This window comes from Anabrus simplex, chromosome 11 (assembly GCF_040414725.1).
Source record: "Anabrus simplex isolate iqAnaSimp1 chromosome 11, ASM4041472v1, whole genome shotgun sequence".
Classification (NCBI taxonomy): Eukaryota; Metazoa; Arthropoda; class Insecta; order Orthoptera; family Tettigoniidae; genus Anabrus; species Anabrus simplex.
Genome location: NC_090275.1, coordinates 36,627,828 through 36,655,733, shown reverse-complemented (window position 1 = coordinate 36,655,733; position 27,906 = coordinate 36,627,828). Strand labels below are relative to the sequence as shown.

The following is a 27,906-nucleotide window of genomic DNA, read 5'->3' as shown; positions in this document are numbered from 1 at the left end:
GCATGTTGCGCCTTGTACAACCTGGATTGGTATCTCCTGCGGTCGAGACAAGGGGCACATCACGAGGATCACGCAGTATTAAAGCACGCCGTGCACCAAATCATAACCACAGAGACCCTTATTCAATTATAACAACAAGACCACAAATACATTCATTCAAAGCACATCGTATGACGGAGCGGAAGGATGTATGCCATCGACCGTAACATACGGGAATAAATCGTCACCAAATTTAAATATAAACCAACTATCACATACCTGTGATTATCAATGGTAAAATCAAATAGCAGTTAGTGTGAAAGGTCCAGGCTTGAACACATTAAATGAATATTTGAGGCATAAAAATGCCACACCAAACATAGCGGCAGCCATTGTTAGTATCTGCCCCACATAGAACAGCAGAAGAACTCCACAGAGTAAAAATTATCGCTCAGCAAAACGAACGACCTCACAGATAAAAACATAGCGTGTGCTGCTCCCTACTGGACGTCATTAGACTGACACACAAAACTGAAGGAAGCTATTTACATAATTAAATGTCGAATCGTGGAACATGCGATAAGCATGGTTCAATGTTCAAAAGACCAAGGCCCTGGCACAATCTTCACCAGGCACAACTATTCCACATTTCAACATCTCCATCTCAGATACTCAACTGGAGCAGGAAGACCACTTTTCGTACTTGGGTAGTATCCTACCTGTGCGCTATAACTCTGAGCAAGATGTGCAGAAGAGTTTTGGTGCTGCCCATTCAGCATTTTGGACGACTATCACACTGGGTGTTCACGATTAAAGACCTGAAGGTGAAGACAAAACTCATGGTGTACCACACTGTTGTCATCACCACAATGCTGAATGGTTGTGAAACTTGGACCCTTTACCGACATGACTTGAAATAGCTTGAGAGTTTCCACCAACAAAAACTTCGATCCATCTTTAGGATCAAAAGGGAAGACCATATCATCAACATTGCTGTTTTTGAGAAAGCGCATGCCAAGAGCATAGAATCGTTCATCATTGGTCATCTGCATAGATGGATTGGCCAAGTCCGTTGGATGAGTGATACCAGATGACCACGCCAAATTCTGTATGGTGAACTTTGTTCCGGCACCAGACCTCGTGGACCAGCTTAAGCACACTATGAAGAAGACAGGTCTCAATCCACAAACCTGGGACACGCTTGCTCAGGACTGTTCAGTTTGGCGCCGGACCATCCCTGTTGCTGTCAATTTGTTTGAAGGCGAACGACACAGATGTGAAGAGGCCATGAGGGAAGCAAGAGAACTCCATGCAACACAACCTCGCCCTCCTCCAACAATTCTGTGCAATCTGTGTGGACGCTTATTCCATGCTAGAATTGGTCTGTTCAACCACTGAAAGTACATCCACAGACAAAAGTGAATTTATTGGGAGAAGTTAATTACTAGGAAATGAGTTAAAGCCGCCGATAATGACAAGTCACTCATGACATAAACGTTTACTGAAATAATTGAAAACTTTCACGGATGTATAAAAAACAGTGTTATTTTTTAAAATTTGTGTGCAGAACAAGCAGCAGCTAACTACTAACTGAAGCAGGAGAGAGGCCTCAGGCTAGAGAAAAATAAAAATGAACACTCACCGTCATCTCTGGAGTAAATACGAAACCTGTTCATTCTCATACTTTCAAAATTCGGTACTGCCATTTGTGGAGCAAATAGGGTAACTGTAAATTGTCCCCCGTTTTGTGCTCTTGGCATCGTATAAACCATGCAGGACTGGGGAAAAAGGCACCGGGTCCGGATCCGGACTGGAGTCTGCGATTTGAAGACACCTGGTTTAGTATGTTGCATGGCTTCTGAATTAAATGTTTAACAGAGTATTTTCATGTGTTGTAGATTTTTATAGCATGAATCTGCTAGGAAACTGAGGAGAGAACTCTGCAGACAATTTCCAATGTGTTAAAGAATTAAGAATATTGTGAATAAATTTAAAAAACTACGTTCAGAACTACATAAAATATGAATTAAACAACAAACCGTCTTAACTGATGAAAAAAATTCAGAATATTTGTGGAAGACTTGAGTAATTCCCCCAAAAATCTGGATCAGCAAAGTGAGGTTTCATATTCTTCTGCACAGCAAGTGGCACGAAAACTAATATTACAAAGTCACAGAAGTGCAAAGTTTAAGCCTATGAGATCCAGCCGCAAGATAACTGATGCCTTATTTTAAAGTGGGATCTTAATTTTTGCAACAATTATTTTTTCTTGTGGAACTGATTTGAATCCATTTATCATGGTGTAATACCCTATATGGGTTTACATCTGTAGTACATTACTGAGAAATGCTGAGTTCATATTAGCGTGGAATTTTAATTGTTATTCTCTCCATAGCAACAAATTATCGCCCAACCTCTCTCGAGAACATTTGGTAATAATTGGTTAAAAGTCTGTTTCCCTCCGCTGTTAGTCTTGCTTTTAAAGATAAAAATTTCATAATGTTCTGTATTGAAATGTATCACAATGAAATTGAAATAATAAATAAGGTAGTTCAACCTATTCAATACGAATAAATATGAAATATAGTATTCCACTCCTATTTAATTAAAAGCGGAAGCGGTACCGGTTTCAACCCTAATCTGGGTCATCATCAGCCGAATAAAATGCAAAAAACAATGCAAAGATAAATAAGAAATTAAAGAGTGAGTCTTTCACAAAAAACAGTTGAAGAGGCAAAATATGTTAATGGGGATTGGCACTGTGCAATTTTAAATCGTAAAATCTAGAAGAAGTAGAAAGTCAGTCACTTATAAGAAGTAAGGCGTGATCTTCTTTCTGAATAGTAGCACGAAACACGCAAATTTCAGTACTGTCTCATAATGTTTACAAGAAGAGGTGAAAAGTTAAATGAGCCAGCGAATGAGGCGCGAAGTCACAATATAATTAATGAATATGAAGTCCCAAAATTGTTTAGAAGTCGAAGACGAGTCGCTTGATTGAAGCGAATTGCTAGCTCCTGAAGATCAGCGCAACACACTTAATGTCTGGCACTGTGCTTTCAAATACCAACTGAACTCGGTGAATAGCTTGATGAACCAGTCTGTAATTGCTTCGGTTGCGAAAATGTGTGTGTGTGTATATATATATACATACAAATAATACAACTTAATATAATTTAACTACGTAAACAGGATCTTGTAGATTCTTCAGAACACTTGACGTAAAAAACAATTGTTGATCTTCAGGAGCTAGCAATTCGCTTCAATCAAGCGACTCGTCTTCGATTGGTCAGTCTTCCACGGTTCATTCTGTAGATATGTCCGAAGAATATGGCTCTCCTCTTCCAGATGGTATCTGAGATCTTTTTCATCTTGAAGTATAATTCGTGGTTTCCTTTCTTTCTGTATGAACCATCCTCTGTTCTTTGGGGTCCCAGTATCTTCTTCTCTACCATTTACAACTTCTTGACCAATCCTGTTTTTATCAAGTTCAAACATTTAGCTCTATAGTCCGACTCGTTGGCTGAATGGTCAGCGTACTGTCCTTCGGTTCAGAGGGTCCCAGGTTCGATTCCTGGCTGGGTCAGGGATTTTAACCTAAATTGGTTAATTCCGATGGCTTGGGGGCTGGGTGTGTGTGGCGTATTCAACATTAGAAATCATCCTAGGTAGGGCCCTCGTCTTCACAGACATGCAGGTAACCTAATAGGCTGTCTACTAGAAAAAGACTGCACCAGGCCTCTCTGGAGGCCATACGCCATTATTATTATTTAGCTGCATATAAAGCCCCTGGGCAGATCACTGTCTGGTAGTGTCTTGAGCTTTGCATTGATCGAGATCATCTTCATGAAAGCGTTCATATTTATGTACCAAGTTCATCTTGTTGATTCTCGATAACAGTTCCTCCCTTTCTGACAGGTTGTTGTCCATCTACTCATTCAGATATTTGAATTTCTCAACTTTATCTGACAATCAAAGAAATATTTAGCCGCCTAATCAATACCTTTATTTGCCTTTGGCAATTTTATAAAATCATTAAAATAAATAAATAAATAAATAAATAAAAAATCATTAATTCATCATTTCACCAAAGGCAAATAAAGGTTTCGATTAGATGGGTAAACATTTTTTTGATTGATAGATTGTCATACTGATACGGACATGAAGTGGATAGTTTGTGATTTCTCTACTTTCTCTCTCAACTGTCATCCGTTTGGGTGCGGTTTCGATGATGGTCACGCATTCTTTCTACTCGAAGGCAATTCGTAGGCCTGCCTTACTCGCTTCTTCCTGGAGTTGGACAATTTGGCTCCGTGCCTCCTCTATTGACTTTAACAGAACCGCAATGTAATCTGCAAAGGCTAAACAGTCAACTCCAATTCCTTTGTTCTTAGGGGGTAGGTTTTATTGTTTTTTAAATCTGTTTTTCAATTTGCTTATCATTCACTGAAGTTGATGGGTTCTATGGATGTATGGGAATGGCGTGACATCTTGATTACTGGTACACAACAAGCAGGAAGGACAGCAACCCTTGCGGGACTTGCCCTGTAGTATTTCTAAGAACAATGAAGCACGCAAATGAATCTACACATAAAAAGGAGGATACTGCTACTAACCCCCAACTTACCTCTCAATTTCCTCCTCAGTGTCAGAACCTGAGCCCATCTCTGGTTCGCTGCCAGTCTCGACAGGTAAATGGACAGGGGATTGTGGGACTTCCTCCAGGATCTCATCCTCGCTCTCCGGCTTGTTCTGTTCCTTCTTGTCCAGAGCATGACGTCTCCAGGGAAGGCGAGCTCGACGGGCATGACACTGCTCGATCCATTCCTTGCGAACGATGCGACCTTTCCCGTTCACTTGCTGATATTTGGGAGTGTTCATGAATGCACACCTGTAGAATCACAATCATGCTTAATATCGCAGATAAGAGTACATAAATTTTTCAGTTGACATTTGAATACTGTGAGGTATTCAATGTTTTATTTTGTAATGGCATTCTTGAGACTTTTGTAATCAATATCAATTTCTATAATCAGTTTTGGGATATTATTTGATGTAAAGTGCATTAGAGCCAATGCTTCATTATCGGTGATAATGGGAGGTAGCTGCCCTCTGAATAAAAAAACCATGGTTAACACAAAATTAGACATAGGCCTAATTAAAACATTAAAACTACTAACAATTTAATTTTGCCACTTTCAGATATTTTACTGCTTGCCAAAATAGTCCATTAACACTACTTTTTTGACAATTTTGCTTAATGTCGCACCGGTGCAGATCGGTCTTATGGCGACTATGGGATAGGAAAGGGCTAGGAGTGTAAAGGAAGTGACTGTGGCCTTAATTAAGGTACAGCTTCAGCATTTGCCTGATGTAAAAATGCGAAACCATCTTGAGGGCTGCCGACAGTGGAGTTCGAACCCACTACCTCCCGAATGTAAGCTGATAGCTACATGACCCATACTGTGCGGCCAACTGCTCAGTTCTTTTTTTTTTTTTTTTTTTTGACATCCTCTTTCTTACAAATACAGGTATAGATTCCGTTTGACACTTACCAAACCCTCAAGATAATTAGGGTCTGCTCAACGTGAAACCCTTTTCAGCGTAGTTTCATCCTTCCCTTTAGTATTACTGCTGCTGTTGCTCCCCTCTTCACCGGCAATAGGCCACCCTCTCAAAACTACTGCTGCTGTCGCCTCCCCTCTTCACCGGCAATAGGCCACCCTCTCAAAACTACTGCTGCTGTCGCCACCCCTCTCCACCGTCAATACGCCACCCTCTCAAAACCTTGTTCCCACATGTCACAATCAAGCCATTGTTTCATGTTGTCCATATCTACCATCAGGAATTTGTTCTGCCATTTCAGCCAACTTGGATGTCACTGCATCCAGAGTTGTGTATCATAACGGCATGTCCCTATGCATAGGGATATTCTTCCTACTTTGATAACTGTAGGCACAGATTTCATTTAATGGCAAGAAATGCAGGATTAAAAAAAATTAATACTGAACAATGAAATATATACATTTGCTGCAGATTACAGCAACTGTTTGTCTATTTCTGCTACTGTCATGTATTGCTCATGCCAGTTCAGCCTAAGCCACTGGCGAGTGCAGCCTATTGAGCGGAGCGTCCCTGGAGTGGGAGAAGGGAGTGTAGGTGCTGAATGCAAGAAGGTAGTGAGGAGCTGACTGACAATGATTGGTGTGGAACAATACAGGGCGATCATAGGAAGATGGCAGGGAAGAAAGAAGTGAAGACAAGAGGGAATAAAATAGAAATGGAAACGAAAGGGGAATTAATGCTATCAGCTGCGGTGATTATGATAATGCTATGGATTGGGGGTAGAATTAAACCCAGGTCCGACTTCCAATGGAAATATGAGCTGGGAAGACATGGAAGCAATCAGAAGAGTTGTAAAAGAGGTGGTTGTAGTAGTCTGCCCCTTTGAGCAACTCAAAAATATGATTCAAGAGCAAACGAGGGAGTTTGAGAAAATGAAGGGATGGTTTCGAGAAAGGGCAGAAGACACAGCATCGCAAGTAAGGAAAAATGCCGAAGAAGTTGCAGCATTAAGAGAGAAAATAGGATGATTAGAAGAGGAGACGCGGAAACTGAAAGCAGAAGTGGAAGCCACCGCTCTAAATCGTAGAAAGAAATGCCTATTTATATATGGCGTGCCTGAGGAGAAGAGGGAGGACAAAGTGCTTGCAATTTATAAAGTAGTGGATCTAATTCAGGGGAAAATGAAAATCAATTTCAGTGAAGTGGACATAGACGATGTGCAAAGAGTGGGAAGAAATAGAGGCAACAGGCCTATCAAAGTACAACTATTTTCTACGTTGATGGCTGATATTGTGGTCGGCAATGCAGGGAACATACAGAGGGAAAAAATATGGTTCAGGAGGAACACGGGAACTGAAGTGATTAGGAACGAAAAAATCCTTAGAAAACATATGATACGAGCTAGACATCATGGGTTGAGAGCATTCATCAGAGGACAGGAACTGGTGGTGTCAAGCAGCAGTTGGAGTAGAATCTGGTCTGTGAATAGATTGATAGACCTAGAAATGAGGATGAAACAAGACGGAGAAACAGAGAGAAGTGTAGAGATTAGCGGGGAAGATAGGCAAGTGAAATATAGTGATATTGGGGAAGATGGGGATGGTAGAAATGTAAATACCGACAGTGTCAGTGTGATGTGCGAAAAGAGACAGGGAGAGGTGCCAAGTGAAAGTGCAATTATAAACAACGATAAGGAAAGAGCAGTGGACAATGAGACGAGAGTAGGTAGGCCTAGGGACACAGACACAGTCGCAGCTAGAGGCAAAGAAAATCAGCAGAGTGGTGACAGTGAAAAAATGGCAGCCCAGAGAGAAAGGAAATGTTCGGAGGCAAGTTGGAGGAGATTGGAGCAAGGGTTGAGCAGAGGTTTAAGAGGCGAAGGAAGAATAGACGAAGGAAGGTATAAAACCTTAAGTGACATGTGGAGATTAGGTGGAAATGAGAAGGGTACAGTTACAAGAAGTAAAAACGCTAATAAAGCTAGTAAGAAGTAAGAAAATTGTTATACCGTTTGTATATGAGCTGAGTTTGGTATGAATAGTGAATTGATAAATATGGTAGTATAAGGCAGAGAGAGAGAAGCGAGTATTTGGTGTGTAATTTGGGAAAGTAATTAATGGGTTATCTGATGTTATTTGTTTGGAGGCTTGTTTATGGTGGTTTAAGAATGAAAATGTAAAAAGGGTTAATTGGTATAAGGTTATTTGTTTGTGAATTGTGTTTGATATGAATAGTGAACCGTTGAATGTGGTAGTATAAGGTTGAGAGAAGTGAGCATCTGGTGAGTAATTTGGATAAGATTGGTGTAATAATAGTTGATGTCAATTGTATGTGATTTTGTGTTTGGTATGAATATGGTAGTATAAGGTTGAGAGAAGTGAGTATTTGGCGTGTAATCTGGGTAAGTAATTAATGGGTTATCTGATAATGTTATTTGTTTGGAGGCTTGTTTATGATGGTATAAGGCTGGAAAAAGTGGTTGATTGGCATGCATAGTAAGCTGATGAATAAGAGACGAGGAGGAGGTATGAGTTTGGAGAGTTTATGGTGGAATAAGGCTAAGAAAGGTGGTTAATTGGTGTACTGATCGTTGGTATCTGATGTTCGCAGTGTATTAGAACAGATGTATCAGATATACGCGTATGGTATTAGAGTAAATAGAACAGTAAGTGTGGTATTAGGTAGGTGTGGATGGAGAAAATTATAGAGGCTGATGCACTGTGATTTAAGGCGGAGTTTGTGAATGGTTAAATTGGTTTGTGATGTAATAAGCTAGGAGTAAAAGGTGATTGGGGGTCATAGTGAGAACGATTGAAGTATGGTATTTTTATGCTATTTGTATGTGAATAGTGTTTGGTAGGAATAGTGAACTGACGAAAGTGAGGAGATAAGGTTGAGAGAAGTGAGTATTTGGTGAGTAATTTGGATAAGTAATTAGTGAGTTTTTTGAGTGTTGTTTGTTTTGAGGTTTGTTTAGGGTGGTACAAGGCTAGAAATAGTGGTTAATGGGTGTAATAATAGTTCATGTTAATTGTATATGAATTTGTGTTTGGTATGATATATGAATAAGAAATGAAAGGTGAGGTAGGAGATTAGGGAGTCTGGAAGTGCGAAGGAGATCTGAAAAATGTAATTAGCAAGTTGTTTATTGGATTTAGGAGTGAAGTATGAAAATCTTATCTTATTCGTTGGCGAAGTATGTTTGGTATGAGTAATGAAATGATGAATATGATGGTATAGATTGAGAAAAGTGTGTATTTTGTGTATTGATGTTGAAAGCATGAAAGCAATTGAAGGTTGAGGAGCGGATAATTAGCGTAATGACATGTTAGATAATATTTGTGTGTGATATGTTGTTTGGTATGTATATTAAGTGGATGAATAAGAGATGAGGGGGAGGTAAGAGCTTGGAGAGCTTATGGTGGCATAAGGCTAAGAAAAGTGGTTAATTGGTGTATAGATAGTTGGTATTTGATGTTAGCAGTGTATTTATTAGAACAGATTGGAATTACCTAGAGTAGTTATTAATTGCAGTATGGAACTCTAAACAATGCAATGCTTGTGTGGCAACAGTGATAGTACACCGTACCAGATTGAGTAAGTGGAACAATGTCATTAAGAAATTTAAATGTTAAAGGACTGTCCTATGTAAACATAAAAGCCAGCGCACTCAGCAGTAAACGTGATCTTGCCAGGGTTTGCTAAGAGTGGAATTGTCTTCCAGACTAGCTTACTCAGGCAGGCAAATCTGGGACGCTGTCAATGTTGAGTAATCTCAGCGGGTGCGCAATTGTCAAGTCAACCGACTATCAGCATCTGTCGATCATTTCAATTTAATTTTGCACCTTTCAGTGGCGCATTTCATATCATTTTATTTTAGTTTGTTTTATTGTATTTAACCTTGCCATTATTTTTAATTTGCCTGTTTGTAATATGTGTGCCATTAATGCCGCAGTGCCAGGGTCATCGGATCTCCGGTAAGGAGTTGTGCATGGCCATTTATCACTATCTGTTGTTCATATCATTGTAGTTTAAATCTGGCTATAGGCTGGACATTGTTATTTTTCTCATTTAAACAGATCAATTTGGTATTGTACACTGTAGGTCTGGAGAAAAATAATAATAAATAGTAAATATATATATTGCTCACGCTCATAGTGGATACTTCCCACACTGCACCCTCCGAACCTATACACATGAATGAAAATCCGCAGCCTGTTTCTAGGTTCAACCGGGTCAGGAATGGAATGAATGAAGCCCCCATCTAATAGCGAGGATAGGAACTAGAAACTGTGCTGGCTGCCGAAGTCTGTTGACTGAAAAATGAAATGGAGAGTGTTGCTGGAATGAAAGATGGCAGGGAAAACTGGAGTACCCAGAGGAAAACCTGTCTCACCTCCACTTTGTCCAGCATAAATCTCACATGAAGTGACCGGGTTTTGAACTACTGAACCCAGCAGTGAGAGGCTGGCGTGCTGCCGCCCGAGCCACGGAGGCACACCTATACACATATAACATCATCAATTCACAATCATTGATAAGTTTATGCAACATAAATGATATTGTACACGTGGGCACATATTTAAAGTGACTTGATAGAATTAATTCTTTATTTAATAGTGGGTATTTCTTTTACAAGTGTTGCGTAATGTCATATGCGTAATAATTAGTGTTTTTGACAAACTGAAAAGTTACATTAACTAAGTTGACACTGAAAAGTATTCCTGAGGTAACTAAAAATTGAGGGTAGTCCACCTTTTCAACACCAATCAATGTATTTACCTGTAGGAAATAGAACTTTTTTTTTTTTTTTGCTAGTTGCTTTACGTCGCACCGACTCAGATAGGTCTTATGGCGACGATGGGACAGGAAATGGCTAGGAGTGGGAAGGAAACGGCCGTGGCCTTAATTAAGGTACAGCCCCAGCATTTGCCTGGTGTGAAAATGGGAAACCACGGAAAACCATTTTCAGAGCTGCCGATAGTGGGGTTCGAACCTACTATCTCCCGAATACTGGACACTGGCCGCAATTAAGCGACTGCAGCTATCGAGCTCGGTAAGGAAATAGAACAGACTAATAATAATTGGAATATACACCGTCTGAAAAAAAAAAAAAAAGTTAAGCACCCAGAAGGAGTGGTCCAATATTATCCCATTTCAGTGTACATGCATACCATTGATGTGTGAGTAACTGATTAGATTTACAAGGATCTGTAATGTGTAGAACGTCCATCAGAGTGCATTCGTTATGGCACCGTCCTGTGGTTGATAAGCTGTTATCAGTCAACTGCTGTGAGTCAGACAGGACTACGTACAGTACGAAGCACCTGCGATGCTTTGCAGACGCATTAGATAGCTTATCCACCAACTGACAGCATTTGACAGAGGCCGCATTGTGGGATTGCATGAGGCTGATTGGTCGTATCGTGCAACTGCCAGGCACGTGGACCGATGTTGGACTCAACGGGTACACGAGGGCACCCGATTACGTTGTGCAGGTTTGGGTCGACCAAAAAACCGAGGGAGGACCGTCATATGGTGCGCCAAGCAACGCGGTAACTACCATCCGCGAACATGTACGGGAGACTCTACAACATCCTGTAAATTCCCGCACAGTGTCTCAACGACTCGCATCCGCCGGACTGGGATCCTACCACCCCATGCGTTGATTGCCATTGACACCAGAACACCAACGCCCGCGTTTGGAGTGGTGCCTTGCCCGGGAGGCATGGACAGACGACGACTGGCATTACATCATGTTCAGTGATGAGTCCTGCTTCTCCATAACCTTCGATGACCATCGTGTGCGGGCTTGGCAAAGTCGAAGGCACAGGGCAGATCCTGCTCATATTGTGGAAAGACACACATCATGGTGTGGGGAGCCATAGGATATGCATTCAGGTCATCTCTAATGGTGCTTTGGAAGACTTTGATGGCAAAGCGATACGTCACAGACATTCTGCGTCCGCATGTCCTACCCTGGGACAGTGTTCCAACAAGATAATGCATGTGTGTCTATGGACTTCCTAGAGCAAGTTGAGGTCCACCCGTGGCCAGCAAGATCCCCAGACCTCTTCATCCATCATCGAACACGTGTGGGATGACGTTGGAAGCAGACTCTATCCCAGTATCAACCTGCAAGATCTGCAGGGACAGCTGTAACAACTGTGGACGAACTTGCCTCAGGAGAGGATCCAAAGGCTGTGGAGAGGGATGTAGGTGGAAGGGTAGGAGGAGTGGCTATTGTGGAGGTAGGGATGGGGTTAGGCTTGTGATTCGTCGGTTTACTGGGGCGTGCTATATTCTGTTTGGTTTACTATTTTGAGATAGTCATTTTTTAATGCAGGAATGGCTTTATCAAAGATGATGCTGGTTTTCTCTGTAATGTCATTAATATTGTGATTGGGATTGGTGTATTGGTCCAGAGAAATATAGAAATCTTAGACTATGTTGAGCAGGGGGCCCTTAGAGTTTATGTTTAATATCGTCATATCATTATTGATGTCTGTGAAACTATGCTTAGAATCTTCTACATTTTGGCCTATTGATGAGAAAGCTAATATAAATCCCAGACGCACTCGTAGTAGAAGACAGCAAGCTTCCAAACATAACGCTACACGACCTCAACAACAACAACAACAGTAAGTACGCTTTTCATTTCCATACACAACCCAGGCATTCCTTCATATGCACACTATACTCATATTAGCTTATCTTTACAGATAATAACTACAACACGAATACAGACGAGAGAGGTGTCGCACCAACAGTTCTTTTAATCAAAATTTAAACTCAAGACTTGCAGTCCGTCACAAAACTTACTGAAGTATATCAACGGCTGAATTACACAGTATTTAAAGATTCACGACAAGGGTTTTCACCACGAATCAATATGACACATACTAGCCATAGAATATTCTCGAAGATCACTTCATGCAACTAAATTAACATAGATACAGAAGTACAAGAACTATATAGAAGATTGCAGAAGGAACTCCACACAACACGAACTCTCAAATTTTAACAAGTGTTTTAATATACATGTACCATATTTTAGTGTGTTTAACTTATTAAGTGTTTTATACTGTGCTTTATGTATTTTAATATGTTTAATGTACTCAATATGTCCAATGTACACTCAATAGTTTTAGTTTACTGTAGCCTTCATTACCACACTGATCATAAATATTTTAACCCCACATAGACAAAACACTACTACAATATATTTTATTTTCATCCCCATTAGATATCCGGATGATCTAAACATAATAACATCTTTGTGATATTGTCTAATGGCTGTAATATAATAATGTACTAGCTGATGATGGCCGTGGAAGGCGAAACCGGTACTAATGTAAATCCATTTATAATAAATAAGTATTGATAGGTGGAACACATTTCTTGTCTGTATAGTATAACTACTAGTGTCTACAACAAAACTGTCCTTACTTAAAAATACACTTTGTAACAAAATTTGAGTGGCTTAAACTTGTATTAACTTGCATATCTTTCAAAGTTTTAAATTTTAACCCTAGTTACCTCAGAAACCGAAATGATTATATAAAACACAACTTCATTAATACATGATATTACTCACACTAGGTGGGTGCAAGAGTTGTCCCAGTCTGGCTTGTACTTAGCCCCCATCTCGAGAGCCATACTGCGTACGTTGCTCCTCTCCGGATTCTGGTACCCACTGATAACAAACACTACACCTTCCAGAAGTTTATTGAATGGCTTCACCACTTTAACTTTTTTACCACTGTTCCTATCTGAGGAAGAAGGTCTCTTCACACCATTCTTCATGTTATGGTCATCACCAGTCGTTCCTTTCTTCACGATCTTTATGGTGAATGGTTTATTTTTCATTTTCACTTGGGGTGATGGAGTATTTACAGTCTTGGGTTTCTTAGGCTTGTCCTCCAAAGAACTTGGTCTCTGAGGGGATGGGGATTTCCTCTTAGGAGTATCAACAGTCTTTGGTTTCTTTGGCTTGTCCACTGAGCTGTGTGCCTGAGGAGAATGAGTATTTCTCTTTTGTTCCAATTCTTCAAGTACTGTGGAAAACAAATAAAATATTTAGTTTTAAAATTTTCCTCTTAGTAAAATATTAGTTGTTTTCACAATGGTCCAACAGATCGTCATATACAGAAAGAAAGGAACATGCCAGTACAGGACGGCCTATTTGGCATTAGTACAGCCAATACTGTTGTACAGGCTTCTTTCCTGCCACACCTCTACAGTAGAGAACATGACGAAACTAGAGTGAGGTCAACGCCGAGCAGAACGACTAATTGCTCAACACGATCATTTAAATACAGCCTCCCACAACAACTCTCTGTAAACAAATAGATATTGCTTTTCTGAGAAAATAATTTGCAGTTAACATTCACATCAACCGCAACAGCTTACAGTTGAATTACCATTCGGCTCAAAGAGGTCGAGGTGTGTCGCTTTTCCCTCCACTTGCAAGAACAGCATCATATCAAAAAGGCTTCTTTATTCGTTCTGCTTGGCTATGAAATGAACTCTTACCACAGACAAAAGAACTATCTGCTGAAAATTTTTGTAAAGAGGCAAAAAAAAAAAAAATGTATACATGACAAAACCTTCTGTACATAATATAATTTCCTACTTGTGTGAATGTTCAGTATGCATGGGAGGATAGTTGAAAGTTTATGTGATCCCGAATGAGTGAGATTGCATGTGGGTATGAATTAGCCGATCTAGCTGAAGTATATGTGGGGATTCAAGTGTGTGTGCGTGTGTGGAGAATTACTTGAATTTTGAACTATGTAAATACAGTAAGTGTATATAAGCACATTCTGTAGACTATAGCTGTAATTAATTTAAGTGGGGATGGAGGCACATTCATGTATGTTGGGCTATGTCCTTTCTCCATTCACCATCCCTGAATTGTATCTACAATTTGTGGAAAATAAATAAATAAATAAATAATAATAATGTCTTTAATCTGATTAAATAGTGTACTGAATACATAGGAAATGAATCCCAAGCGTTACCAGTAATTCTATGGCCGCAAGTGCATTGCTGACGAATCATTGTTACCTCGCCCTGTGGGTGGGGCCGGTAGAATAACACCAATAACGCCCCCACCTGTCGTAAGAGGTGGCTAAAATGGGCCCCAGGGGCTCTACACTTGAAAGTGTGGGTTGGCAACCATGGGGCCCTAGCTGAGTTCTGGCATTGCTTCCACTTCATTGTGTCAGGCGCCTCACTTTCGTCTATCTTATCTGACCTCCCTTGGTCAACCCTTGTTCTTTTCTGACCCCAAAGCTATTAGGTTTCAAGGCCTACAGAGTCTTTCATTTTCACGCCTTCTTACACGCCATTCTTCATCTTCTGATGCCAGCGCATTGTAGTTTTCTTGGTCTCAAAAACCTTATTATCTGATTGGTCAGCCTCTGGGCAGATCATTGTCTGGTAGTGTTCGAGTTCTGCATCGATCAAGATCTTCTTCTTGTTGTAAGCATTCCTAGTTAGTTTATGTGCCAAGTTCATCTTATTGATTCTTGATAACAGTGCTTCTCTTTCTGACAGGTTGTTGTCCATCCACTCACCCAGACATTTGAATAATAATAGATGATGATGATAACGGGTGCCAGGAAATGTTCTCCACAGTGCCTACCTGCTGCTGCGTGAGGGAGCATCAGCAGTTTAGTTGGCAGCACGGTGTCACATCTGTCACCCTCACTTGCCAAAAGGCCAAGGTCAACAGGATAGCAGTACAGAGAAGGCCGCGCGTGTGAGCTGTGGGGTGTCAAAATAGTCAGTATGTATTGCATCAAGTGAGCATTCAGATGTATCATTGGAATAGTGCAACAGGATACAAGCGGTAATGTTTAATACTGAAGAGAGAGTTTCTTTGGTGGAATACGTTTTTCGCAAAGGCGATCGGTTTACAGAAAAATTTAAAACTAAAATTTCAGTAGCAGGTCCCTAATTCAAAGTTTCCAAACTGGGGTACCGTTCGGGATATGATAAGTACATTTCGTGTGACTGGCTCAGTTCACTATGTACCGGGAACAGGCAGGTCTACGGTTTTAACAGACGAAAAAGGATTGATAAACTTAAAGTGAATATCATTAATTATGTGCAGTCCATTATGCAAGAAACATTAGTGAAAATCTTCGACAATATGTGTAGACGTGTTGAAGTCTGTCTTTGAACGCAAGGACAACACTTCCCGCATCTGTTATGAATTGATGTGGTGAGTTCAAAGTTTAATGTTTGTTTGTTTTCTTTTGATACAAGCGACAACAGCTGTGCTGCTAATTTAACAGCTCGTGCCACCTCGCACAGCAGCATGTAGGTGCTGCGGAGAACACTTCCTGGCACCCTGTAATACCATAAGAATAAACACGACAACAGGTCAAATCAAGTTGGGAAGAGAGAGAGAAAAGAAGAACAAATATAATAGGACGAACACAATGGCAGGTTAGTGTGAGATGAGGGAGCAACAGAAATAGGAGATCAGGACAAACATGAAAACACCAAAGGACAAGGACAATCTCCACATGATGCAGTCCTTGGATAGACAGGCTTCCTTCTCATCGACCCCAGTTCTTCTACATCCATCTCTTCACAGCACCTGACGAGCTTGTTTCAGCTTCGCAGTTTCATCAGGAGGGTGGACATCAACACTCACTGAGGAGCCATCTTCACAGATCTTCAGTCTTCATGTGGGATAAGTGTAGGATAAGAAGAAACCCAGAAAAGTACAGGAAAAGGGAAGGAACATAAGACAAATATAAATTGAGGTGGTAAAAAAAATAGAACACAGCAGAAAAGGATCCCAATAGGATAATAATCTACGTGTATCTATATATATAAAAACGAATGTTTGTTTATATGTACTGTATGTCTTGAATAGACTCAAAAACTACTGGAGCGATTTAGCTGAAAATTTCACAATTTGTTCTTATTACTCCTAGGAGGGTTTAGGAAGTGGTTTGAATGAAATCTGATGGGTAGTTCGGCATAGGGGGTGAGAAGGGTGGGGGAAAGGAAAGGAACGTAGGGGAAGGTAAGCAAACTGCATGACAAGTCTGATCAGTGGGTTGCCTAACCAACAATATGTGAAGATTATGATGTGTTTCTTAAAACTTTTCTTCTTCTTTTTCATCATCATCATCATAATCATATCCCTTTATTCAGCTGTAGCCGGGTAGGGGCAAATATGGTTCATCTCCACTTTCTTCGGTCTTTCCACCACTCATCCTCCAACACTGCGTCCCAGTCCAGGTTTCTTCCTATAATACTGCGTTGGATTGTGTCCTTCCATCTCAATCGTGGTCCTCCATGGCCTCTTTGCATTTGCATTTCTATGACCTTTTTTTGGCATTCTTTCGTCACTCATTCGCTTTATGTGCCCAAACCATCTTAGTCGGCTCTTCTCTATTCTATCATTCATTTCTTCCACTCCAATTTCTTCCCGGATTTTCTCATTCCTTATTTTGTTTCTTCTATTCTTCTGTATCATACTCCTCAAGGGACCCTCTTCGGAGGCAGCCCTACCCAGGGAGTGGCGCCCCTGCCCATGTGAATCCCAGAGCACAATGACCTGGTGTGTAACATCTGGTATGGGTCCCAGCTCAGGGTTACGAGTGAAGACCTCAACGGCGAAGAAGGTGGATTTCGGTACGGTGGAGATGGCGGAAGGGGCAAACCCGTAGCGTCGGTACTCCAGCGGAGCGGCTACGAAATGCGCCTGTCTCCATGTTAGGGGCGGCCTAATTTTGAACCTGGCAGGAGGTATAAAATGCCTTTGGGTGTGGCGAGCCCATCATAACAATAGCCTATATAGACAAAGCAGATGCAGTGCCTTGGAAAAACTTTTCTTTTTATTCTATAAACAGTGTATAAAAATGAAAAGTCCAAGTTCAGCCTCATTGCATACGGGGTGAGAAAGAGTGGGAAAAAAAAAAAAAAAAAAAAAAAAAAAAAAGTTGAAAATGACAGAGATTACGGGTGAATGTGTATGTTTCAGCATAGCTCTCAACCAAACTAGATACACATATAACTTAGTGAAATGAAAACCTACAACCTGTTTTCCAGTCTTTGACGGGTCAGGGATGTAATGAATGAATCAGATATAGGCTATTAGTACGATGGAGTCGCCACTGCCAAAGTGATTTATTAATGACTGATAGATGCTATGAAAGGATAATGGAGAGTGTTGCTGGAATGAAAGATGACAGGGAAAACCAGAGTACCTGGAGAAAAACCTGTCCCGCCTCCACTTTGTCCAGCACAAATTTCACATGGAGTAACCAGGATTTGAACTACAGTATCCAGCGGTGAGAGGCCGACGCACTGCCGTCTGAGCCACGGAGGCTCCACATGTAACTTACTATCTGACAAAAATTACTGTAGGGGTAAGAAACCCCTAGCACGCCTGAAGAAAGGGTTGAAATGTAAAAATCCAAAATATGACCAATATTAGTGGCGAGTTCATATTCTTTGGGGTAGCTGAGATGAACCGTGACACTCTGTATGCCGTTTGAGCCAAAGTTCATTCCCAATTGGGATGGGGGTTAGAAGGGGTGAAAGGAATGTCCAAAATGACCGAGATCATGGATGTACGCGTGCATATTCCAGCATAGCTCTCAACCAAACATGATACTCATATGACTTACTGTTTGTGAAAGAAAACTGTAAGGTAAGACACCCCTACGGCCGGGGGTGTAAAGGGGGTAAAATATTAAATTAATAGAAAACGACCAATATTAAAAGTGAAAACAATGTATGTTAATAAATATAGTTTTTCCTCTTGCATTTAGTTAAACGATTTAGAAACATCTAATGCGGTTGAATTAATAAACATGGGCACATGCTAGTACAGTATAAAAATACGGAAGATAATTTGATTTCACACTTGTTTCTTTCTCTCCTGTACTTATACAATGACAGGTCACTTTGGGAGGAGAGAAGGATGAACAAGGAAACAGTAAAGGACAAGGACAATCTTCACAATTTGACATGCTACAGTCTTCAAATTCTTAAGGCCTCTCCTCTGCAATCTCGACTCCTCAGCCTCCACTTCCTCTCAGCCTCTGATGAGCTCATCTCTACCTTCAGCAGATGTGGGAAGTGTAGGATAAGAACAAAGGTGTATAAAGACAGGAAAAAGGAAGAGACAAAAAGATAAAGATGAATACAGTTTAACCTCTGTTCTGTTAAGGTGTAAAGGAAGACGTAAACATAGCAGGACTGACTGTGAGACTCCCTTCACATCTTAAAACTTTAAAACAAAAAATCAACCTCAAACTTTGGTTATTCTTTAGAAGTTTCCCCCCGGTCATCGTATTTTAAAATTCTTACAATTTAAGTCTATCCTCAAGATACTAAAGTAAATACTTCTCCAGCTTTTGAAGAAAGAAGATCCCTTATGTCAGATTTTTTTTCTCAAACTCAAAACATTGACTTTTTGAGGTTTTAACCCAATTTTTGTATATTTTTTAGCTGAAGCTGTTCCACGTTAGGAATGAAACATTTAATTTTTAAACACTGTAATTAGATTTTAAGCTGGATTATGTTACATAGTTACATAGACTAGCAGTAAGAAACAAACAAGTAATGAAAGGTGGGATTCTCCATTCAACTTAACCTTAGTTGAGTACCGGAAGTTTCCATACATGTTAGAAAGTGGTGGTATGCTCCAGCACCAAAACTCATGAATATTCTGTTAATAAATATTTATTCTTTTACCATTCATTGGTTCAGATTTTGTCTATATAGTCCCTGAATCCCCTGTCATTTTGTGATTCCCGTTTAAGTAAAATTCTTGCTTATGCCAGCCAAGCTTGCATGTCTCAGGAAAAAAAAGACAATCCACAGATGATGTCCAGCCCCTTTTGTCAGCAGTTACCACTATTGCAAAGTGTGTACTATTAATATCATGGAACCCACAGTTTGATTCAATACCACATGTGAAGACTTAATGTCATCTGGATGACATTCAGCATATTACCTCAATTCCCACAAACAAGTATGAAAACAGAACCTCACTCCTGTGAATCCAAGTAGAAAATGCTGAAAAGTTAGGCGAGTATTGGTAGTTGAGATTCTCCAAGTAAAGCCCTGACACAGAACAAACACAGGAGGAGGAAAAAATCCCAACATGTCAATATATCCAGTGGAAGGAAACAAACAAGTCACAAATCAAGTCATATATAGAAAGACAGGAATACACACAGTACTGCCATAAGTCCTGTCAGTACTTTTCAATGCATTTAACTACTAAATATAACAACGCAAACCAATTAACATACATGTATTCTGAAAAAAAGACACACACAAAATTTTACACAATGAACCTATTCCTATTTGAAATGATCACCATGCGCAGCAACATAGCGACCAAGACGTGGATGCCACGCATCAATAGCTGCACGAATCGTGTCCAGTGGAATATTTTCACAGCTGACATGATTGATTTTTTCATGATCTCAATATCCCAGTGCTGTTTTTGACATGCTATCGCCTCAAGATTCTGCCACAGAGAATAATCCAATGGATTGAGGTCTGGACTTCCATCAGGTCAGTTAGCAACAGCGATGAACTGTGGGATATTTATTGCCGACCACTGCCGCATCGTTTTTGCTTTGTGTAAAGGAGCACTATCCATAATGTCTCTTTGAACAGCTTTGAACTGATACGTGGTATCACCTTTTCCAACAATGTGTGGTAGACAGCTGCAGAAGTCTTTACTCCACCTTCGGCGAAATGCTCCCTGCCAAGAAACCGCCTACCATACCATGACAGAAGCAGGGTGATGTACGTACTGTAAACATGGAACTTTCTCTCTTGCTTCCTTGGAAGACGGTGCATACAAACGATAATTTTGCTTGTTAAATGACTCTTCCATAGTGAATATTTTTGCACATGTGGATAGGATGTCGTGATACTGGCTCTACCCATGCATGGTTAACAAAGCCTGGGATGGAGCCCTGTGTATCTCATTTAATTTTTCAGTTGGTAAATGCCATGCGTTTCTTTTATATGCACCACATCAAGCACGAGTTTCATGTTTTCATTTCATTTCCCCAAAGGTGTAACTTATCCTGTGAAGTTTGGGAATTCAACGCCTTTTTCTGTTATCATGTAACTGTGGCGATGGCTATTACCCGAGCTGAAAATCACGTTTCTTTCACGAGGGATGAAAAATAACATTTTGAGGGCTAGGAAAACTGTGATCGTACTAAGCGGTAATAGCGAAAATTTGTGACGTGATAAGGAGTTATTATTATGGAGATTTAACACAGTGAAAATCGGGACTTTGAATTTGTGATGTGCTAAGTGGGAGAACGTGTTAATGAGGAGTGCACTGATGAGGTTTTGCTGTATACAGGTTATAACAACTCCAAAGTGACCGGCAATTTACAGTCGTTATAGGCGATAGTTGTAGAAACCAGCCTAACTTTTTTTGTTGCTAAAAATGACATATCTGTACGGTTTATGCTGCACACTTACATGATTAATTAATGGAATAAAGATAAATGTCAAAAAACAAAACTGAAATAAGTACTGCATTTGCAATACAGTATGCCCAGCAAAAATATAAAATAATAATGTAAGGAAAGTAGTAAGAATGTAAATTGATCGACAATGTTGTACACGGTCTTGGCTAATAAATTAGATGTTCTCTCTGTCCTTCCAAATCGCAGAAATCATTGAGTGTGATACACTCAATTCCTTTGCGTCGCTACCGTTTGTTTCTCCATTTTCTAATCGCCATATTATGTGTGATTTTCCTTCAATATTAAACATTTTCCCTTTTTTTTTTGCTACATCTTCACAGCGATTCTTCCCTCGACTATTTAACAGACTGATTTGAAATCTACAATCTACTGAACACAAGAGTTTAAAAATAAGTGTTACATTGTTATCAGCAATTGCTAAATGCATAACAATGCGAAATCAACATTGGACGTTATAGTCCACACATTTCTCCGAAAGTATGATAAGAATACATCGTTTTATATGGTACGTCATAATAAGCAATGACGTACTATGTGATTTTTAAAATACGGTGTTATATAGGATGTAGACGGAACCGTTAGATTTTGCCGGTATACCCAATACGTCATTAACCTGATGACGAGTGCACCTAAGGACAGTCAATAGAGTGTGCACGGCATTTGCCGTTTGGTCCCACATGAGGGAGCACTGCGTCTGTCGTTTTAGGCTAGTACTAAGAACTTAATTGCTTACTGGTGTAATAGGACATCCGGCAGCGGTTTTTCGAACTTTTCCAGTTATTCGAATTATGTTGCTGTACAAATCCTAGTTCTGTATGGTGGTGGTCTCTGACGGAAATGCGTATGCTCCCTACAAGTGTTTGGTGCGCCGTTAGCCTACAGGTTTCAGCAGTGTTACGATTGCCGCCGATATGAATAGATGTTTGTGCTCTTCGTAGTTTTAAATATTTTTGGTTTTTGTAAATATAACTGTGAATGTTTCTTCTTTCGTAAATTAAAAGTGATGCTATGGAGTTTCTGGACACAAGTGATGATATTATAGATGAACTGAATAGAGATATTAGTGGTGCTAAGTTAAAAAAAGTTTTGAAATGACAGTGATATCTCTATCCAAAATCTCTTTTCATGTGCCTCAAAGTCTCTCAAAATTGTAATAAATAAGTTTATATTATTTTTTTAAATTTCTCACTACCCACAGGTTGTTTACCGATCAAATACGTACTCGTATGCGGCCGGCATTATTGCACGGCATATTCCATGCGCACTCGTCAAAAGGTTAAAAGCAATGTCGCAATAAACGGTTTTGACTGTATTTTATATATATATATATAGAGAGAGAGAGAGAGCTGATGAACATTAGGTGCATATATCAATATTAACAAAACCACTTTTATAGTTCTACTGCCTATTGGTAAAGGCAGCTTATTGTGACATTATATAATATGGGCAATAGATCCCATCCTCACATGATAAAATTAATACAAATTCAAGAAACACCACAACCAAAATGTATTTTCAATAGAAAATTCATTATTTTTTTCTTTTTTAGTTGTTAATGGACATTTATAGCATTATTAGAAAACTTTACTGTCCTGCTGAGCCATACTTGCATAACAAGTACAGTATCTAACCTTCAGAAAAATCAAGCTAATGAGTCCTAGAAATAATACCATAAGGGTTATTGAAAACGTAAATACAATCTGATGAAAAATATTGACTCTACCTTTGTTCTTTTTGGGTTCAGCCTTCTGAGAAAGAGCTTCTGGTCTAGATGCTGCTCTGATTGCTGCAGCTCCTGAAGAAAATACAAGATGCATTTAAAGTTAACAGTCAACCAAATGATAGCAGTACTTAAAGGTCAAGTAACACTAACAGAAAGTTACCTAGTCAGCAAGCATACAAACAAACCAATATTACAACTCAAAATAGAGTTACACAACTCTATAATATATACCACGCATATCGGACGATGAATATGACCACGAGATGTACTGTTGTGATATATAAAAACTATCTAGAAATATTTTCAGAATAACATAAGCTTTCTTCAGACTGTCCAGTTTTTCAAGCTGAACTTTGGGCCATAAAGTCAGCACTGCACTGGTGCGGAGATAATGGCAAAAATGCAAAGGTATACAGTGACTCACAAGCAGAACTAAACACAATAAATGACAAGTATAATTTAAATCCAATAGCTGCTGATATAAGATCCATAATCCAGAACGGCCCCCATGTGTGTTTATGCTGGGTTCGAGGACACACGGGGACAATTGGAAATGAGAAAGCTGACCTGTTAGCAAAAGAAGCTGCAAAATCTGCAATGGAAGTATCATATGATAAAGCTCCGATATGTTGCCTGAGAAGAAAGCTTACAAATCACACATCTCTTCAGTGGAATAACATCTAGACCACAAGCACAAAAGGATGATCCGTAACGAGAGAACTGTTCTTTCCTGAGATCCAGCATCGATTCCTGTACAAAGTGCTCATGCCTAATTTTGTGCTTAAACAATTTCTATCTGGCCATGGCAAAATTTAAATCATATTTCAAGCAATTTAACATCAATGTCTCAGATGATTACTTATGCTTTTGTGGATCCTCTCAAACAATGCAGCATTTAATTTCTGATTGTCCTGCTTTCGAAAGACCAAGATATACCCTAGTATGTCACCTGAACTTTTGTGACACTGAACTGAACAAACCTCTAATTCATATATTTATAAAACAATGCTGTTATAATATTTTTTCAACTTTCATCCACTGCATCTTTCATAAGCCTTCATCATAATGTTCAATCTGTTGCAAATTGTATGTAATTTTTTAACTATAAGCCTAATATGCTTTTGCACAATATGGTTCCCTTCTATTTTCATTGGAAATTCAATAATAATAGAGTTACAGTTACGTCCAGGGATTTAGAATTACAACACCGTCATTGGTTTTATGTCCCACTACCAAAGTCTCTGGTTTTTGGAGGTAACTGAATTGCCGGATTTTTTCCTGTATAAGTTCTTTACGTGCCAGTAAATTACTGAACATCAAGCTGGAGTATTTGAGCACCTTCAAATACCACTGAACTAAAACAGGATTGAAAGTGCCTACTTGGGCTCAGAAACCCAGAAAGTCTGAACCAGGCTTCCAGAGATTTAGAAATATACATTCTAGCCTATTTCATGGAAATTCCTGAAATAATGATCCTGAGTCGTTGCTTTGGCTGTATTCTGTTTGCGGAGTTTGTACGGTCAAACTGTCAGAAGCCTCTAGCGTCAGCTCGCGCTAAGGGCGGACGGTATCAATAAAAGCAGCGGTTGAATGTTACTTATCAGTTTCTATATTGCCGATTAGACAAGATAAGCCAAATATAAAGTTCCCAGTGTAGAGAATATAAAAAGCTGACATCCATCAGGTCATTTATGAAACATTAGCTTCAATTTTTGAAAATAAGACAGTCTCTCATAGCGCACTGGGACTACCGGTGGCTCTCAGTAGCCTACACAGTGGCCTCCATGGTATGCACTAGCCATGCATCTTGGTAGGTGTGCTATTTACCACCTGATGAGCCCAACTTAGCACACTGGGGCGAAATGCTGGCAACCAGGAATGAGTTAGCTGGAAAATTTATAATGTCAATAATGGACCAACTGTATTGATATTATAAACATCAGGTTATGTCATAGGTTCATATAACAAGGAAATGAAACATTCTGATGTGGATCTAAATGCAAGTGAATGAGTAAATTTCACCAGGATTCATTACTGTAGTAAATTCGATAATATAATACAAACTCACCGTGTAACTTATAGCTGTCAGTTACCTGAAACTTTGGAAAGATTATGCAACGATTTTGCAAACCTTGCAAATGATCGATGAATTTTCCAGTAAGGTCCAGTTTATGATCAATACAGTATCCTAAATGACATGACCCTAAAACAATCTCATCAATGCTGTCCAGACATTTCTAAGATATGTACAATCTGTGACAATAAAGTTCAGTGAATGAAGTCAGAACGGTCGATCAGGCAACACACAATGCTGCACCTGAGTAGCAGCAGGTTTTGACCACCTACTCCCAATGTTGTTCAGTTGAGCATCGTGTGTGTGCCGTGTTAAGACCTGTTTGAAACAGCGTGTGTTCAGTGTGTTGGTTCTGAACTGCGAACGGAACATGAACGACCAAAAGATCAATATACACTTTTGTTTTAAGCTTGGCAAGACACCGAAAGAAACGCATGCGAGACTGGTACATGTTTATGAAGATCAAGCACAGTCCTTGAAGTGTATGTACGAATGGTTCGCCCGTTTTCGAGGAGGCCGGGAAAGTGTTTCCGAAAACCCTCGTAGCGGAAGACCGCCTACTGCCGTCAGTGACGAAAACAATGAGAAGGTGGGGACATTAATCGCGAAAGATCGGTGATTAACTGTGCGCACAATAGCGGATGAACTGCAGATTAACCCTGAATCCGTGCGACAAATCGTTATCCAGAAGTTACGGAAGAGGAAAATGTGTTCTCGTCTTGTGCCACATCACTTGATGGACGATCAGAAGCAGGTTCGTTTAGAGGCTTCACAGAATTTTGTCAAAACGGTGGATGCGACACCAAATTTCTTGAACTGTAATGTCACTGAGGACAAAACCTGGTGTCTCAGGTATGACCCTGAAACAAAATGGCAAAGCATGGAATAATACTAATATAAATGGTCCGTTATGTCCAATAACGGACCATTTATATTGGTATTATAAATTTAGTCACTCGGGACAAATATTTCAGATTCCCTATGGGAATCAACATCTATATCAAAGCATGGAATGGCATTCTCCAGGATCCCTTCGTTGGAAAAAGGTCAGAGCCTATTCCCACGATTTGACGATATTCCTGACATCCAACGAAACGTGACGAGGCTTTTGAACACCATCATAAGGAAGCCTTCTTGCAAAGTTTCCAGGACATGTATCGCCGATCTCAGCAGTGCATAATTATGGGAGGGGACTATTTCAAAGAACAGTAAGGTCACTGTCGTGCATTGTTCATATATGTTGATAGTACAGGACTATCCACCAAACTTTATTGTCACAGGTTGTATGTATGCCCAACCTTTGTCCCATGTCTCTACGGGGTTAGGTATGAAGTGAGACGAATCTTTGTAGCAAGTTTTACAATTGGATGCCCTTCCTGATGTCAACCTCATCAGAAGAGAGATGAAATGAATGACGTCATATATGAAAGCAGAAATGTTGATGGTAAAATAATGGGGCTCAAACCGATGAACCATGGATAGACTTGACACCTGAACGATCATGGCCACAGGCAGGCTAATTATTCTGTGTTCTCACTAAATTTATATTAAGACTTTTCACTTCGCATCTGAGACTGGCAATAACTTTGCCATCATCGACATGACCATTTACAATATAGGAAGTAACAGGTGAATTAACTGTTGAAATTTAGGTACACAATTTTGACATGTTTCTTTGGAGGAGATTTATGTGCTTTCTGTTGCATTGGAAAAGTGTTTGAGGCTGCATCCCTCTTTCACTCAAAATTTCCACTTTCTTTCCTTTTATAACAAACAAGTCCACTTTAACAACAAAATCATTGGAGAAATGATTGTCATGTACATAACATTTATTTGTTAGTTCAATGTATTTTCTTGGAAAGGCTTTAGCCCATTTAAATAAATCATCCTTGGCTTTAGGAAGTCTAAAAATGTGCCTACCTGTTGTAGGTGACTTCTTGTATCCAGACTGACACACAGGAACAAAACAGCATGACATATTCACTTACACATTTTTGTTGCTTCACCACTGCCTCTTGATCACATACAAACTTTTAAACACCAAAATCACCCTCCTACACAGAGGAGCGAACCTTTGAAGTGGATTATCAGTAATCACCCTCCGCCCCCGAGAAAAATTCTGAGTCAAGTCCAAAGAATGCTCCTCCCTTCTCGATAATGACACCCCTTTTACCCTTCCTTCTAGCAATCTATTCAAAGGTATATCATATTACAGAATAACATTTGCACACAACCTGTCAGTTCCGTGATCAAACATTCCTTGTAGCTTGTTTCTCATGCAGCAGCTGCTTTTGAGTGTAGTTTGTCTTGAAGCATCCTTCCCACTGTGATGACATTTTTGTCTTCTGAACCATAAGCGATTCCAGTGCAGATGTGCTTAATGTAGGCCTCACTTCTTTCTCAATCTTTCTGTCAACTGTCAGGTACACTTTGTGTAGCAAATACATCATCACTGAAATATTTATGATAGAGAAACGTAACACCTGAGCTCTTTCATTCACAATGAATTTTACAATGCTTATGGGCAGCAAAAGGAAGTCGCGATCGAGTAAGTATTGTTGCCAACTCACAAACGAGGACGATTCAGAACTGTTCAATTCTTTCGAGCCTTTTTCCTTCCTTTCTTTTTTTCTGTAGAAAATTATTTTTTTCCTGATAATGTCACCTTTTCCGTAATCATTTCCCCTTTGACCGTAATTCCGTAATCGTGAGGTGAAATCCGTAATAGTTGGCCTCTGCCCCCTTATCCAGCTCCTACCAGGTTAGGGCATTCTTCAATGAATCCACTCATCTTATTCTAAGTCTTTCTCTCGCTCTTTCCCACAAACTTCATCTGCATCATCTGTTTTTGTATTTTTTTCTCCTCCATCCTTTTAACATGTCCAAACTATCTTAGTTTACTGTTGTCAATTCCCTAATTTAGGTTTTCCATTCCGACCTCCTTTGTCACATCTTCGTTTCTCAATCAGCCTTTCCTCGTCTTTCCCATCATACTTCAACGGTATTAAATTTTTCTGGTTTGAATTCTACTCTCTTCCCAACTTGTCATTGTTCAGGCCTCA

At 39.8% G+C, this 27,906-nt stretch overlaps 1 protein-coding gene across 2 annotated transcripts in view; it reads right to left on the bottom strand.

The window, feature by feature from the left end:
- LOC136883548 (DNA repair protein XRCC1) overlaps nucleotides 1-27,906 on the bottom strand; it is a 59,794-nt gene that overhangs the window by 21,925 nt on the left and 9,963 nt on the right. For both annotated transcript variants that reach the window (XM_067155922.2, XM_067155923.2), the window contains 3 exons: nucleotides 22,771-22,842; nucleotides 13,142-13,601; nucleotides 4,607-4,870 (listed from right to left, as the gene is read on the bottom strand). In XM_067155922.2, coding sequence (XP_067012023.2) covers nucleotides 4,607-4,870; nucleotides 13,142-13,601; nucleotides 22,771-22,842 — 796 coding nt within the window. The remainder of the gene's footprint in view (nucleotides 1-4,606; nucleotides 4,871-13,141; nucleotides 13,602-22,770; nucleotides 22,843-27,906) is intronic.